Source organism: Syngnathus leptorhynchus, chromosome 5, assembly GCF_054491065.1.
Source record: "Syngnathus leptorhynchus isolate UIUO chromosome 5, UIUO_Slep, whole genome shotgun sequence".
NCBI classification, from domain to species: Eukaryota; Metazoa; Chordata; class Actinopteri; order Syngnathiformes; family Syngnathidae; genus Syngnathus; species Syngnathus leptorhynchus.
Genome location: NC_141199.1, coordinates 17,854,952 through 17,868,621, shown reverse-complemented (window position 1 = coordinate 17,868,621; position 13,670 = coordinate 17,854,952). Strand labels below are relative to the sequence as shown.

General features: G+C 50.9%; 1 protein-coding gene across 1 annotated transcript; it reads left to right on the top strand.

Moving 5' to 3' along the window:
* The first annotated feature begins 9,829 nt into the window (after nt 1-9,829).
* LOC147057504 (protein phosphatase 1 regulatory subunit 29-like) lies at nt 9,830-13,409 on the top strand. The gene is made up of 4 exons (XM_085912332.1): nt 9,830-10,000; nt 10,134-10,283; nt 10,345-11,339; nt 11,543-13,409. The coding sequence occupies exons 1-4, from the start codon at nt 9,830-9,832 to the stop codon at nt 12,981-12,983; spliced, it is 2,757 nt and encodes a 918-aa protein (XP_085768458.1). The 3' UTR covers nt 12,984-13,409.
* The last annotated feature ends 261 nt before the right edge of the window (nt 13,410-13,670 follow it).

Sequence of the window (13,670 nt, the reverse complement as noted above, 5' to 3'; positions counted from 1 at the left end):
TCGGGGACGAGAGAAAGAAAGGTCAGCCCGTGACGGATGGAAGCCAAACGTTTGACAACGAGCCTCTGGTGGCACTCGTCTAATCTTCTTTGTCGTCTTAGCCTTTGCTAGCGCGCTGAAATTCTTCCCGGAGGAAATCACGCAAATGGAAATAATATGTCGGCGTCGTAAAAACTTTATTAACCGGACGGGTCATTTTGTTGAAGTAACATTTTGACAAGGGTGGCAAAAAAAAAAAAAAGATATTAAAAAGCAAAATATGTCTTTTGCGCTGAAAAAGGGAATTTCAATTGGGCCACGTTACGATGCTTCATACTTTTTCCATTTGTTTGTTCTGTATTTTCAGCTGATATTTTCTATAGTTGCCATCTAATATATTTTCATCTTCATATTTATCTTTATTTTTTTTGGGGGGGGGCAGTAGCAGGTATATGATGGAATGTGTGTGGTCCAAAGTTGTTTGAAAATGTGCATGCCTTCCGTCCATTGAGTGCTGAGCCTTTTTGTGCAAGCTAATGGGCCGCTGGCTCTCTCTCGCTCTCTCTCTGTCTCTCGCTCTCTCTCTCTCACGCACTCCCGCTTCACTCTGCTTGTTAGAGTTGAGCAGCAATCTGTCAGCTACACACATATCCCATTTTCCTCCCTCGTCGTCTCACATCAGCGCTTTGGCTTTGAGCGTCAGGCAGCCGAAAAAAGGCGACTAATAGGCAAGAAGGACACGCCTTTGAACATTTCAACATGAAATTTGGCAGGCTTACTCATCTTAAGAAGAGCCACAAAAAAAGGCTCCCCAAATGAAAGACCTCACCGGACGTGTGGCATCAAAGCGGCAATCTGCGGCTCGTTTTCAACCTTCATGTCCGTCCGATGGCCGGCCACCAAATTTTGCAGTTTTTGTCATCGCAAGTGGGTGAAGCAGAACAGCACTCCGATTGTTTCATTTATTTCATTTGATTCAATGATTTCAAATGATTTTTATGTGCCCTCTTTGCATCTATTGCAGCCTGGTGATCCTGAAAGGGGGATCCTTCCATCTGTGGTCCCTTCTCAAGGTTTCTCATTTTTCCCCTGGTAGGGGTTTTTGAGTTTTTCCTTGCCCTTTTGGGAGCCCAAGATCAGGGGATGCTTTGAGAATAATTGTCAATTGATTGTCTATGTGAAGCCCTTTGAGACTGCTTGTGATTTAGGGCTATACAAATAAACTTGACTTGACTTGACTTCAAAATATAATATAATAATAATATGAAAATGTATTTATGAATTTTGTGGGGGGGAAAAAAATTATCCAGTGTCCTCTGAATCTTCTTTGACCACTCAACACCCAAATGCAGTTTCAGAATTTGATGGACATGTCCGTCACGAAGAGACCCACAAAGAGTGACGAGAAGCCGTACTGGAAGTCGGCCGTTTGGTCTTGAGGCGTCCATTTAAGAGGCATTTGGGCGACATTGGCAGGGTCCTTAAGCCGTGTGTACTAGACAAATGGGCCTCGCCAAATGATGAAACGCTTCAGCCCAATCGCCAATAAAACGGCAAACTCCGAGTCAGCTCCGCAAGGTCAGAGCTTAACGAAACGGCATCGCCGACTTTCATCTTTCGTGCGTCTTTCCTTCGTCGTTGGCGAGAGAGAAAGCGACTTGGCTGCCCACGAAAGTCACGGCGTACGTTTTCCCGACTTGACCGTCCCATTATCGCTTGAGAGGAGGATAAAAACAAGCTGAGAGAGTTTTGGGCGGGCGGAGAAACAACAGAGCGCCCCGAGCGTCCGGGATAATTGCCATCCCCGGCTGTCTCTCCGAGGACTCAAACAAACTGTTATTCCATCTATTGATTTGCCGCGAGGAGAGAAAGCTCCTGTCCAACCTTGCGGCGCGAAAGAAGGCCGTTTAGCCGCTGCCACACATTTGGAATGTGCTTTGGAAGCCAAAACAAACTCAAGTTCTCAGCGGTGTGCCGACATGACCGGTCGTCGTCGTTGTTGTTGATTTTCTTTGTTAAAACAAAACAAAATGAAGAAAAAGAAAAATACGTTCAAAATCAAATGATTCAAATATTTTGATCAAATTATGCAAATGTATCAGAAAACGTTTTGACATTTAAAAATGACTGCGGCTAAAAGAACTATTCACTCATTCGTCTTCCAAACTTCGACTTGAGATAAAAGATTGCTTTGGACAAACAAGTGTTAGAGTAAAAAAAAATTCTGAGCCAAAAGCAAACTGCAAAAAAAATATAAAAATCCTGCATCCTTTTTGCAGATCGGATTGTCGCCTGCTTAGCGGTGAAAGATGGAAACCGGGGCAGCAAATACATTGAAAGCAGCAGGGGCCCCATCATTGAACCCTGTGGGACACCATAAAGCGTGGGACAATAAAGTCCAACACAAAAACTTCTGCTACTGTACCACCTTTGCTCATATTTTTGGAGCCAGTCTGGTTTCCGCTCGACTGAATCAATTGTGTACGACTGCAGCTTATTTCCTGGACATGAAAGATTGTCTTTGATTTTCTTGTTGTGAGCGGTCACCGCTGGGCGGGCGCTGTTGCTTTTACCCGCTGACAGGATGACGGACACGCCGTCAAAGCGCCACTAAATAGAGCCGCTCCTTTGCCATTACTGCCGGAGGGAACAATTCTTGTTAAAAAAAAAAAAAAAATTACCGACAGCTCAAATGTATTCAGAGGGGTGCGCTGGAGTCCGTAACCAAATCAATGCATTTCATTTGGAGGATGGATACGCGTTGACGGCGAGTCTCTGGAGGCTTACGTACTTGCGGAGACCGCGACGTTCCAGACCTTTTCAATGGCATCGCTTCAGCCTGACCGAGAGCAATTACAAAAAAAAAGTCAATTGTCATGGAATCGTTTTGGATTGGTGACATTTTTGCTGCATACTTTGAATGAAGAAACTAGAAATAATTGATACTTTCTAATAAGATGGTCGAGATACTTCTCAGTTTGATCAAATGTGCGTGTTTGATGTTAGTTTTCTATTTGTGAGATTTTCTGGATGCTTTGAATGGAGAGATTCATCCTGGTGCTTGGCCCCAGCCCCCAATCAAGGGCGAGCTTTGACGGACGAGCCCGTCCGTCCGAGCGCTATCGAGCCGGCGACGCGCGAGGTGAGGAGGCTATTTTTAGCCGGCCGTCGCCGTTGTTGTTTATCCAGCTGCCAGCGGAAGCGTGACACCGCCTCGCCGCCGTCTGTCGAGCTGTCTCGCGCGACACTTGAGGTTTTATCTCCGTGGCGGGGCGAAGGACGACGGGCGGGCTAACGCTCACCTCGCACCTTCCACGTGACGGCGTCCGGGTCAATCAGAAAAGGAGCCGTTAGCGGGCTAGCGCTTAGCAACCCGACCTTGTGAGTCAGGGGAGTGTGATTATGTATGTGAACAGACGCTGGCCTGGAAGAAGTAATAAGTCACCATGTATGTTTCCACACAGTTGAAATGATTACAATTGTCATTTATTCCAAGTGGTGCCATTTTAATGACTCCTTCTGCTTGGGATTCCCCCAATGCATTCCGAAATGACGCGTCATTTTAATGTAGCGATATTTTCCCCCTCGGGCCGTAGTTTGAATGCGTGATTGTGGCGCCGCACGTCATAAATCATAAGCGACGTCCAAATGTCAGCCACAAAAAGCAATTGAGTCGCGAGCGGCCGTCCGACGCCCAATTGAAATGTCTGAAAGGCGGCGGACCGGATCCCCGATGATGACGCCGGTGAGCCGCGTTCCCGAGATGTGACAAAAAAGGGAAAGGATCACCGTGGTCACGTACGTGACCTGGAGCGCATTCGGAGAAAAAAAAAAAATCAGATTTAGCAGATGGAGTTTCCTGGCGGCACAATGAGGGCCGGATGCCCGTAAGGAGCTAGCAAGGCTAGCAAATGAGAAAGATCGGATGACCAATGGAGAAAAATCGAATCAAAAAAGCTTCTATTTTGGAATTGCGGCCTTTTTTGGTGTGTGGTGCCACTTGAACTTTTGATTTGTTTGACTTGGTCGGCCTTCATTGGCGCCGGAACCGCTGGGGGAAAATGACACTTTTTACTTTGAGCCTTGTCCTTTGCAATGACAAAGATAACAACTCAAAGACAGCGAAATTGCCTTGAAAACGGCCTCGGGCTCCCGGGGGCTAATGCGCTACGACTGCTAATGCCGCAACGTCTCGGAAGCAGAGCTTTGCTGGTGCCTAAACGCGTTAGCCGTCGCTAACTTTTGTCCAAAGAGCCGAACCGTCTTGGTTCACGTCACATTTGCGTTTGTTATCCAGAGGCCCTTGCCTTGCCAGAAATATTGCCGCAGTGTTTTTCCATATGCGAGTGATGGAGGTGAAAAGAAGAGCGTCTATTTTTAGCTAGCACGCATACGTGATCAAAACGGTGCGGTCAGCCACATTTGTACGGAACGAAGCAGCTGCTTGTTGACAGGTCTGAAGTGGCTGCGGCTCATTAGGCCGGCTAGCAGATTGGTTGCTATTTTTAGAGCCGGCAACACGGACGCGTTTGAAGCGTCTCCAGCGAGCCGCGCTAACGAGAAGCCAAAGCGGCGGGCAGAGCGGAGCGCTTTCCCGCGTCCGACACCAACGCTGACGTCGAAAGCGGGGACAAAAATGTCCAAACAGCTACTAGCTAGCGTCCGACAAATACGACAGTGAATACAAAGTCAATATGTCCAAATTTGGCCCAAAAATGTCCAAACAGCTACTAGCTAGCGTCCGACAAATACGACAGTGAATACAAAGTCAGTATGTCCAAATGTGGCCCAAAAATGTCCAAACAGCTACTAGCTAGCGTCCAACAAATATGACAATGAATACAAAGTCAATTTGTCCAAATGTGGCCCAAAAATGTCCAAACAGCTACTAGCTAGCGTCCAACAATACGACAATGAATACGGTCAGAGGGTATCGCCTCAAACAATTCAATCAAACATTAAAAAACCTAAAAAGAGTCAAAAGTACCAAACACAGTGATTTTATAAAACTTTTATTTTCATGAACAGATTTGTTTGAGTGTAGAATATCGACATTGGCGGTTTAAACGACAGACAGACTTGATGAACTGGCAAAAACACTCAAGCTAAGCAAGCTTTTGTTTTTGAGCGTGGTCGCTGCCTTCTGTGAAGTGGATTTCTCTCTCCCCTCGGTGACTCACTTTGGGGCTGGAGATCTCTTAACGCCGTGCAGCCATTGTTGGATGTGTCACTTTGCCGTCTCGCGGGCTTTTGTTCCTCCTCCGGCTTGAGAGGGGCCATTTTTGTTTTTGTGTCAAATCTGTCCGACACGTCGTCAATCATCCCATTTGCTCGCCTGAAGGCTGCCTGTTATTTTGTAAAAACAAAAAAAACTCGTGTCCTCCACTGGGATGCGGTCAACATAAATCAGCTTCTGACAAAAATTGTCTTTTGGACAAAAGCAGTGCTTTGCTGGCTACTTTCTGTCAAAGGTCATTAGCTTGTGATGAACCAAGAAGAAGTAAGTTTGCTTTTGGCTTCGAGTCATCGTTTGAAGCCCGAACCCCAACACAACATTTGTTTTTCCTATATGCGCTTAAAATGAACACTCAGAGCAAAAGCAAAGCCCTGAGCCGCTTTCCAATCATCTGCAGAATTGGCACACGAGCTCCTCCGCTGCCTAATTGCGACCAATCAAATGCTCGCTTTTTTTTTTTTTTTTTGACGGGCCAGCTGGGAACGACCCCATTCGGCCTTCGTTCCGATGCCTGCCGCTCAACTGGACTCGTGGTGTGTGTGTGCGTGTACGTGTGTGCGTGGCAAGCTTTTTGTTTTAACGGATATGAACTCCTCCAGGGAAATTAAAAGCAGAGGGAACATACGGCTCCGTCACGCTCGCCTCTGTGTGAGGACCGGAATGGGCCAAACATGTTTCCACGGCAACCATGGTTGCTAGCATTATGGTGTGCATTCCAGCAAATTTTTGCGCACAGCCAATTTGGGTGAGCTGTTTTTCCCAACGTCATCGGCCATCTTGGGTGCGTCCCAATCAATCGATTGGCACCCAATGGTGGCCTTGGCTTATTGGATAGCTTTGAACGTCTGACAAATGGACTCTGGAAGCGCCGCTGCTTTTCTTTGTCCTTTTTTTCTTGAAGCTCCCACGCTAAATTATGTATTGAAGAAAACCTTGAATGAGTGGAGCAATCTATTTGTTACTTTTTTTAAATTTTGGATTGAATTTGGAATCAGACTCAACAGTATCAAACATATCAACCGTGAAGTCGTTGCGCTTCCGATTTTCTCTTACTGGAAACCAAATGTCACGGTTGCGCTAACGAGCGTTTGTGACGGCCACGGAGATTGTCGAGAAGCACTCGGGTGCCTCGGAAGGGATTTAAGATGGCCAACTGGAAAGCCTCGGCTGGCCGCCCGGTCGTCGAGCGCTACTTTGATGACGACATGACGCGCAAACAAAAGACGGAAATGTCCCGACAGCCTCGGGAGAAGCGGCGCCAGCCAACCCGAGCAAACTGGCCGCCTTGATCTTCGGATCAAGTCAAAGAAAAGATACAATTTGATAAAAAAGACCAGCGAATGAATGAATGGTGAAAACACATCCTTGGCTGGTTTTCCTTCTCTCTTCATTAAACAAGATGTATTACTTGGAGGATGAACTCAAGTATTTTTTGAAAACTTGACTTTTCTGTTCATTTCATCTCGGAACTTTGATTCTTTCAGTTACATTGATTCCTTTCCGCTTGTTAAAGCGAGCTCTGGTGAGGAACGTCCATATCTGACGTAACGGCAGTGTTTCTTTTGCTTCGTTTACTTTTGCACAAAAATATTATATTATAAAAATATTCAATTATATATATATATATATGATTTTTTTTTTTACTTGAGTGTATGGATGAAATTTGGACCTAATGCTGCACTGTAATTGGCTTTCACCAACCACCCTGGCTGGTGCTTCTCCTCCTCCTTCTTCTGCCGGCCTGTTTAAAGATTAAAGCTCGGTTGGTTTCTCGGCTCGTCTTCATCATCCCCTCCGCTCTCATTTCTATGCAAAGGTCAACCTCCAAAAGAAATTCAAAGCCCGTCAGTGGTGCCGTGGAGACGGAGAGGAGTAATTAAAACCAATAAATTAAGGCTACAACCCCGCCCAATCCCCCACAATTGCCCTCGTGCTCCTTCTCGCTCGCTTTGGGCGTCCTCTGACGGGAGATATCTCCGCCTCGTCCAACACGGACTGTTTGTAAATGGGCAGCCTAGGACGGAGCATCAGACAGCCGCAGCTGATTGGGAAGGCTCTTGGCCTTTTTGCCATCTCAGCATTGTTTTTGGTTGGAAGTCACGGAGGGAGGGTTTGCTTCTTCCGCTGCTTTTGTGCACTCGACGGCGTTGCGAGTCAGTTTGCGTGGAAGCGCTTTGCTTTCAACGCGGCGTCATTCTCATACGGGATCTCCCGGGATAGTCGCAAAGTGAGGAGCTTCTGAGTCTCGAGAAAGAATCCCACAGAAATGGTGGCAATGTCAATTGAATTTGATGTTTGATAAATGCTTTGATGCAGCCGTGCCTTTGCTTTTGGAGAGAAAACTCACATTTCAATTGTGAGAAAAGTTTGAGATGAGAAAAGTAATAACACACACTTGGCAAGTTCGGCGCGCACTTTGCTTTGAATTACGTTTGAATCTGGGGGGGGTGGGGGAGCATGAGAGAGAGAGAGAGAGAGAACCCTGACAACATTTAATTAAAGCACTGCTGTGACAGACAATAATTAAGCACAAAGAGAAGTTCATTTAGAGGAGAAAAGGCTTCCTGTCAAAATAAATGCAGACATAATAAAAGAGCAGCGGGGGAGCCACACAAAAGGTGCGATTTGACGCCAGATAAGTCGGATCAAATCAATGCGAGCGGCCAAAATAATTCACCGTGGCAGAAATTCACAAAGTCAGTAAACAAGGGAGCGTTTAGTAGACTCATCGTTCACGCCAGCCAGGCGGAATAAATGTCACTCTTGTCATATCAAGAGGGAGGGGGGGAGGGGGGGCGACAGTCGTTCACACGCCCTCCCGCCCGTTGTTTTCCGCCCGATCGTTCCATCCAGCCGTCACCACACGCAAGCGATACGCCGACGGAGTATCCGAGATCCCTTCCCGTGATTCGAAAGCAGACAGATGGGCCTGTCGCTTTTGGACTCGAGATCAAACGAATAGCGTTAAATTGCGCGAGTCGACTGAATGGTCAAAGTCCGACGCAGCTTCTGAATCGAGTCGTTTGCCATCGATTCACTCGCGTGGCGTCGGCTGACTCCCAAGAAACGTAATCTGCCGCGTTTGCGACGTGCTTGCTAACTGACTTAGCGTCACGGTTTGGCTAAATGGTCGGAGTCTTCGTCGTTTCTTGTGTATCCGGTGATCCCGATGGATCCGAACCATCTGGGTTTGCAGCGTTTCAAGCCAATCTGCTGACTCACGTTTGCTAACTCAAGGCCTTCACCCAATCCAACTCAATTTAAATCTGCTAATTAGAGTCAGTGAATCAAATAATTACAGCCACTTTCATTTGAGCGCCTTGTTTGGAATGAATCCATTGACTCGGATCAGTTTCCAAAATCAAGTCAATCAATCCAGTCAGGTTTCAGTTTGGACGAGTCCGCTGACTTGAGTCCATGAATCGTCATCAGAGTCTTTCCAGTGAGTCACGGGAATCTTCTGAGACGAGGTCGTTTCCGTCAGTCTGCTAAGTCACCTTTGCGCAGTCAGCGGCAGATGCCAAGTAAATGGAGACTTCAGGCTGGCCATTGCCTTGATTCAGATTCCAATCGTCGATCCGCGGTCGCAAGCGCCAGCTGGCCCGTTTCGTTTCCGGAGTCTTCTCTCGAAAGCTCCGTCGTCAATCCGTTCGTTGAAGTTGGCCGCGGGAGGCGATCTAAACTATTAAGAGTCGGTCGGCATCGTCGCGATGAGTAGTCTCATCATATTTTACGGCGGATTAGCGGCTAATCCGCGGCTAATCCCCGCAAGGAAGGTAAACAGCTAAATGTCAGCGAGCATCCTGTTCAAACATGCAAATTACGAGAAGGCTCCCGTTTGCCTGTTTGAGATTTTTAATTTGGGGGGGCAAATGATGGCGTTGTAGCGGCCATCTTTTGTAAAGATGAATCAGCACGTTGCAGCAAAGGCCAACTTTCCATTGGAATTTCTTTTACCTCCGGGCTTTATGATGATTTAATGGCACAATTAGTGGCCGCAAATGGATTTAACATGCTGATTTTTTTTTTTCATCCCCCGCTTGTCGTGGCTTGACATTATTCCGAGACTCGAGTGCCTGCCTCAGACGACACGCGATGCGGAGTCATTTCTTTATTTTTTCACAATTGCAACCTTCCTTTTCTCTGCCCAAAATCCACAAATCATCTTTTTTTGTGAGCGGCGGTTTGAGGTGCGTGCAGCTTTGCTTTCATTATCGGGGCGTTGCGACACTTAGGGAGTGATGTCGCACTCCTCTGGTGTGGCACTTTCAACAAATTCTCTTCAGCACTTGGGCAAAGCCTTGCTGATTTCAATTCACACTTGATGGGCGGGAAATGGACAATTTCTCGACCAAAAGTCGGCTTTGCGTAAATTGTCTTTGTTTTTTCCCCCTTCCGTGTTGTCGTAGAGCAGCCGTGGACTCTCTGGGGTCCATCAGGACGCGGCCCGGTGCGAGGCCATGAGTAGCAGTCGGCGGGAGCCTCCGCAGAGCCATTCCACGCGCAGCTAAAATGGGGACCGTGTCGGCAGCCGCTTTCTAATCGTCGCCAAGACCAGCCCTATCTCTCTGGCCCCGTCAAGATCCTCCGAGCTCCCGACCGTCCGTCCTGACGATGGCGTCGCGCTACCCCCTGCTCCTGCCGGCGTTACTGCTCCTGCGGTTAGCCGCCGCGGTCAGCGGAGACTGCTGGCTCATCGAGGGGGACAAAGGCTACGTTTGGCTGGCAATCTGCAGTCAGAACCAGCCTCCTTACGAAACCATACCTCAGCACATCAACAGCACGGTCAGTAGCACTCCATGGTTCTTTGCGTTTCCGTATCTTTGGGAGTCAGTCGGCGAGCTCCTTTCATAGCCACCGATAGCTGCTTTTCTATCGAGGCTGAGCCGGTTGACCGGTGATTGGATTTGCTCGACAGGTTCACGACCTCAGACTGAACGAGAACAAGCTGAAGGCCGTTCTCCTGGCCTCCATGTACCGCTTCACCAACCTGACTGACCTCAACCTCACCAAAAACGAGATCAGCTACATCGAGGACGGGGCCTTTGCCGGACAGGCCAACCTTCAGGTTTGGCAGCCAGCGCCCGTCCAAATCGTCAGAAAGATTGTAAGTCTGGTGTTGCTCTCAGGTTCTCCAGCTGGGTTACAACAAGCTGAGCAACCTGACGGAGGGCATGCTCCGAGGCCTGGGTCGGATGCAGTGCCTCTTCCTGCAGCACAACCTCATCGAGGTCATTGCCGCCAATGCCTTCTGGGAGAGCCCCAGCCTCAGTAGCCTGGACCTGTCATCCAACAAGCTGGCCCGCCTAGACCCGTCCACCTTCACCGTCCTGAACCGGCTGCTGGTGTGCGAGCTGGCCGGGAACCCCTTCCACTGCGGTTGCGAGCTGTACACGTTCCTCACCTGGCTGGAAGCCTTCAACAACGTCACGCACACCTACGACCGGCTGCAGTGCGAGACGCCCCGCGAACTCAATAGCTACCCCCTTCTGGGCCCCTCGCCGGGACACGGGAGGAACGCCCGAGTCATCCTTTCCACCAGGTGCCAAGACGGCGTGATCATTCCGGGCATTTCGCCCAACGGGCCGGAGCTGGACGGCTCCGGCATGGGTTTGGACAACCCGGACCCCGGGCTGTACCACCGGCCGAGCTTTTCCTCCACCCCGGACCCCACCTACAACCACCAGATCTCCATGAAGCTCCAGAGCGTGTCGCTCTTCGGCGCCTCGGTGGTGGTGCAGATCCCGCGACCCTACAGCAAGATGTACGTCATGTCGCAATACAACCGCACCTTTGTGGCGGACGTCATGCCCCTGAAGAACAAAAGGGAGGTGGTGGCGTTGGAGAAACTGCGGCCGCACACCAACTACACCTACTGCGTGGCTTCGGTCGGCAAATCCCAGCGCTACAACCACACTTGCCTGTCCTTCACCACCCGGGCCGTGGGACCGGCGGATCCCCGCAGCAACCCTTCCACCACCACGCACTACATCATGACCATTCTGGGTTGTCTCTTCGGTATGGTCATCGTTTTGGGCTGCGTCTACTATTGCCTCCGACGACGACGCATCCAAGAGGAGAAGGAGAAAGCCTTGAGTGTGAAGAAAACCATTCTGGAGATGAGGTATGGCAGATTTGACACAGCCGGTCTCTTTGAAAATCTGGGTTAAAAGTAGGCCGTTGCGGTCATCGAGATTCAGATAAATACTTGGTAGACTAACGTTGAAACGAGATCGTGACTGAGAGTTGTCAGATCCAGCTATTTGTAGACAAGCGGTTCACTGAATCCCAAATAACAAAGCGGGACATTGTCGTCACCCCCCCCAGGTACGGCCCCGAGGCGGCAGCGGCCGTGGCCAACGACCCGGCCGCCATGCAGCGCCTCCAAGATCCGGGCCACCATCAGCCGCACCACTTGGGAGGCTCGGCTGGAAGCAAGCTCCCCCCGTCGGCCTCCTCCAGCACGGGCATGCTCCACGGCTCGGCCAACACCACGTCCTCCCGCCTTTCCGCTTTGCCGCAAGTGGAGAAGCTGGCCAGCGCCTTCTCTGAGGCCACGGGAGCCAAGGGGAGCTACATGGACGTGAGGACTGCGGGAGGGCTCGGGGAGGCGGAGATGGGAGCGGCGGGCGGCGAGCGTCTTTTGGACATGCGAGGCGACGACGCTGAAAACGGGGCCGACGCGCCGGAGGATTCCGACGACGACGGCCGCGGCTCGGCGTCGGAGATCTCCACCATCGCCAAGGAGGTGGACAAGGTGAACCAGATCATTAACAACTGCATCGACGCCCTCAAACTGGACGCTGCGGAGAACGCGAGCGTCCTGGTCCAGCCGCAGCCTCCGGTTTGCGTGGCGCCCCATCCGCGGAACCTCCTGCCCCTGGCTTCGGGAGATCAAGTCATGGCCTCTTCCCCCAAGGTGCACCCAAAGTCCCATCCTCAGCTCCAGCAGAAGCACCTTCCTCCCTCCATGGCGCCGGTGCCCCTGGTGGTGCCCCTGTCGGAACGACCGGGTATCAGCGGCGGAGGCTTCCTCTCCCCTCCGTACCGTGACCCGCCCCCGGCCAACGCCGTGCGGCCCCTTCAGAGGCAGTTGAGCGCCGACACCGCCGCGTCCAAGAATCGCTCCGGAGCGGTCAAGAGCGGCCGGGTGTTGGCTGTGGATGAGAAGCGGAGCGACCCGCCCAAGTACCCGTCGGAAAAAAGCAGCCCGGCGCCGAGCGGAGGAGGGGGCGGGGTGATCAACGGCGGCGGGTTGAACATGAATGGCGGTGGCATGGCATGTAGTAACGGAAGTGGAGGTCGAGGTGGGCCGTCTGGTCCTGGTCTGCAGCAGCAGCAGCAGCAGCAGCACCACCTGGAGGTTCAGCCCGATTACCACAGCTCAGAACACCGCCATTCCTTCCCCGCGCTCTACTACGAGGGCGGCGGCGGCAGCGAGTCGCCCTCGCCGGCCCAGAAGGCGTCCTTCCTCAAACCACGAGGGCGCTCCAAGCGGGAGCCGGCGGCGGCGGCCTACTCGCAGCTGTCGCCCGCCCGCCACCACCATCACTACAACTCGGGGTACTCCTCCAGTCCCGAGTACTCGTCAGAGAGCACACTGCGGATCTGGGAGCGATTTCGCCCGTATAAGAAGAGCCCCCGGGAGGAGGCGTCCTACATGGCGGCGGGCCACGCTCTGCGCAAGAAGGTGCAGTTCGCCAAAGACGAGGACCTTCATGACATTTTGGACTACTGGAAGGGCGTTTCCGCACAGCAGAAGCTGTGAGGGGGAGCTGGGAGCGGGAGCTGTGAGCAGAAGCTGTGAGCAGAAGCTGTGAGCAGAAGCTGTGAGCAGAAGCTGTGAGCAGAAGCTGTGACAGCGCTCCGATTGGATCCAAGGAAGGTTGGATGGCGACTCCAAAACAGGGATGATCATGTAGCAGGACACATTTTGTCCAAGTTGAAGGCAGGGTGTAGTATATTTTCTTTGTCAAATGTTTGGATGTTAATCCTCCCGCTGGGCACTTTGGTCCTAGCAGGTGCAGGATGAAACTCATTTTGGTCACGTTGTCATTACGGGGCCGTTGGAACTGTGAATACCGCATCAAAGCACTCAAAATGAAAAGACCAAGAGAAACCGTAAAGTAGGCACGTTAGTAAACCAACGTTACGTCCAGCTACAGGTTGGATCCGGTTCTTCAACAAAGTTTTTTTTTTTATAAACTACCTCTTTACTGTTGAAGCCGAGCTATCTCGCCGCCAGCTTGTGCTTAAGCCGAGGGGCTCGCTCGCTCGCTCGCTCGCTCGCTCGCTCGCGCTTTTCCTTTCTAATTCCATCAAACGGACGGGATGCGGCGGCGCGCCCAAGAATGATGGTGCCACGCCGCACCGCGCCGCACCGCCGACACCTGCTCCTCCTACACAAGCACCATTTAGCGAGATAATGAGCGAGCAGGATGAGGAATTAGGCGTG

Bases quoted from the DNA above. Each gene is read 5' to 3' on its own strand.
- LOC147057504 (XM_085912332.1), top strand. From the start codon at position 9,830: ATGGCGTCGCGCTACCCCCTGCTCCTGCCGGCGTTACTGCTCCTGCGG. The intron at 10,001-10,133 runs GTCAGTAGCACT...TTTGCTCGACAG, and splicing joins CTCAGCACATCAACAGCACG to GTTCACGACCTCAGACTGAA. The intron at 11,340-11,542 runs GTATGGCAGATT...CACCCCCCCCAG, and splicing joins AAAACCATTCTGGAGATGAG to GTACGGCCCCGAGGCGGCAG.